Raw genomic sequence first — 1896 nt, forward strand, 5'->3', positions numbered from 1 at the left:
CTGGGCTCCGCCCGCGTGTGGAAATCTTCGCGGTCCGTCGTGCGGAAAAAAAACGTCTGTTAAAGTATCCTCGCAAATCACGTCGATAAAAAGAAAATTAAGTGTCCGTTACTGTTCGGCAGTCACGTGGACGGCGCTAGCGACTTGCACTGCAGCTTACACTCTCTCTCTGCATTTCTGCGATTATTCGCTCTGTCTCGTAATCAACAATGTTCGAATATCTGGTCAATCTTGTTTATCAGAGAGGAAAGGTGAATCTAAGAAAGGTTTATTTTTATGGCAATTTTTTTTGTATCTATCTTTCCTCCTTTTTTTCCCATTCGTCCCCTTGCGAGAAAGTGCGACGTGGTGCAGCTGCTGCGGGCGAAACAGAGATCCACAAGTTAGAAAGCATTATGAGGATGACAGAATGAAAAACGACGTGAGGACGACGGGAGGATGTCGTGAGGACAACATAAGGCTATCGCGAACATGTTGGATGGATAATTGCAGCAACAGTCAAACGAATCAGCTGATCCTCGGCGGACGACGACGAGCTGGGGAATTGGAGGCATTGGAGCCTCTAACTCCCTAGTTGCTGCTCGAGGGATCAGCTGATTCGTCCTGTCGCCTCTCTCCCGCCGCGATCGTCCGTCGACGGTCGTCCTCGCAAAAAAAAAAAAAGCGCGTCGAAATTCCGACGTCCCTCACGTTTTCCCCGGCGTTCCTGCCCCGCGCGCACGATATCTCGCGTCGACGCGCGAGGCGAGGTTGGTCGGATCCCTAGTGGATTGCGATGCCGCGGGGTTTGCGGGCGTGGCGGCCGCGGTGGAAATAGACACGAAGGGGTTAGAGGAGGGGAAGGGGCCGCGCGTGTGGTGTGAAGTGTGAACGGGGGGACGATTCTCTGCGTGCGGTCTATTTTTGCGGGAGAGACCTCGCGGACGACGCTACCTGGGATCTCTCTCTTCCTGGGTCCTGGACCTCCGCCCACTGAGATTCCGCTGGTGATCAACCGGTCAAGATGACGGAGAACTTACGTGAGTGGGCCTGCCCGTGGTGCGATCGGCGCAACAGGCGTTTTCTTTGAATCCCCCCCCATCGATACGGCCACCTACGGGCTCTTGAACGTCAAAGAGAAATAATTTGGGCACTTGTGTTTTGTGTTGCGAGAGAGACGTGTAGACGTACCTCGCGCCGCGTATGCGCGTCTCACCATTTTGAAATGATTTTGCACGCGCGAGCCGTATATGTATTGTTGCCGTTCGCCAGCTGATGCCCTCACGTCGACAATTTCTTACAGCCGAGGAGGTAACGAAGTCGAGTTTCCGTCGCAAGGTGTGGGACTACATGATGAAGAACGAGCTGGTGAATTTCCCGGTTAGCATATACAAGCGTATCCCGAACTTCAAAGGCGCCGCGGAGGCGGCGCAGCGCTTGATCGAGCTGGACGAGTTCAAGAAGGCGAGAGTCATAAAGATAAATCCGGACAAGCCGCAGGAGCCGGTGAGATTTTTGGCCCTGCAGGCGAACAAGGAGATCATCGTGCCTATCCCCAGATTGAGAACCGGCTTGTTCTTACACGTCACGCCGGTCGCAAGCGCGACGAAAGAACAGCTGAAAACGCTCGTTTCCACGCGCGGTCTAGAGCAAGCGGGTAAACCGCTTGGGTTAGATTCCAATATCAAGGTAAAATATTTCACATATAATTTTAGAACGCTAATTCGCTCAATGGATATAATTAGTAAATTTATTAATGGATAAAAGATAAACTATATATAGAAACAGACTGAAATGTCACTAACAATATAATAACAGATTATCTTATTTTCTCACAATTATATATAGATTGCTTAAACTTTTTTAAATTGCGCAAACATTTATCTTGATGGCATCTCGAGGGACATTAATTGATTC

At 50.3% G+C, this 1896-nt stretch overlaps 1 protein-coding gene across 1 annotated transcript; it reads left to right on the top strand.

Annotated features, from left to right (window-relative positions):
* Positions 1-791: 791 nt before the first annotated feature.
* On the top strand, positions 792-1723 carry LOC105462101 (methenyltetrahydrofolate synthase domain-containing protein-like; the record flags this gene model as incomplete). Its single annotated transcript, XM_011708629.1, has 2 exons — positions 792-1019; positions 1283-1723. Coding segments are annotated over exons 1-2 (457 nt in total), but the record flags the coding sequence as incomplete, so codon positions are not given.
* Between the last annotated feature and the right edge of the window lie 173 nt (positions 1724-1896).

The sequence above is a fragment of the Wasmannia auropunctata genome, unplaced genomic scaffold, assembly GCF_000956235.1.
Source record: "Wasmannia auropunctata unplaced genomic scaffold, wasmannia.A_1.0 LD270841.1, whole genome shotgun sequence".
Classification (NCBI taxonomy): Eukaryota; Metazoa; Arthropoda; class Insecta; order Hymenoptera; family Formicidae; genus Wasmannia; species Wasmannia auropunctata.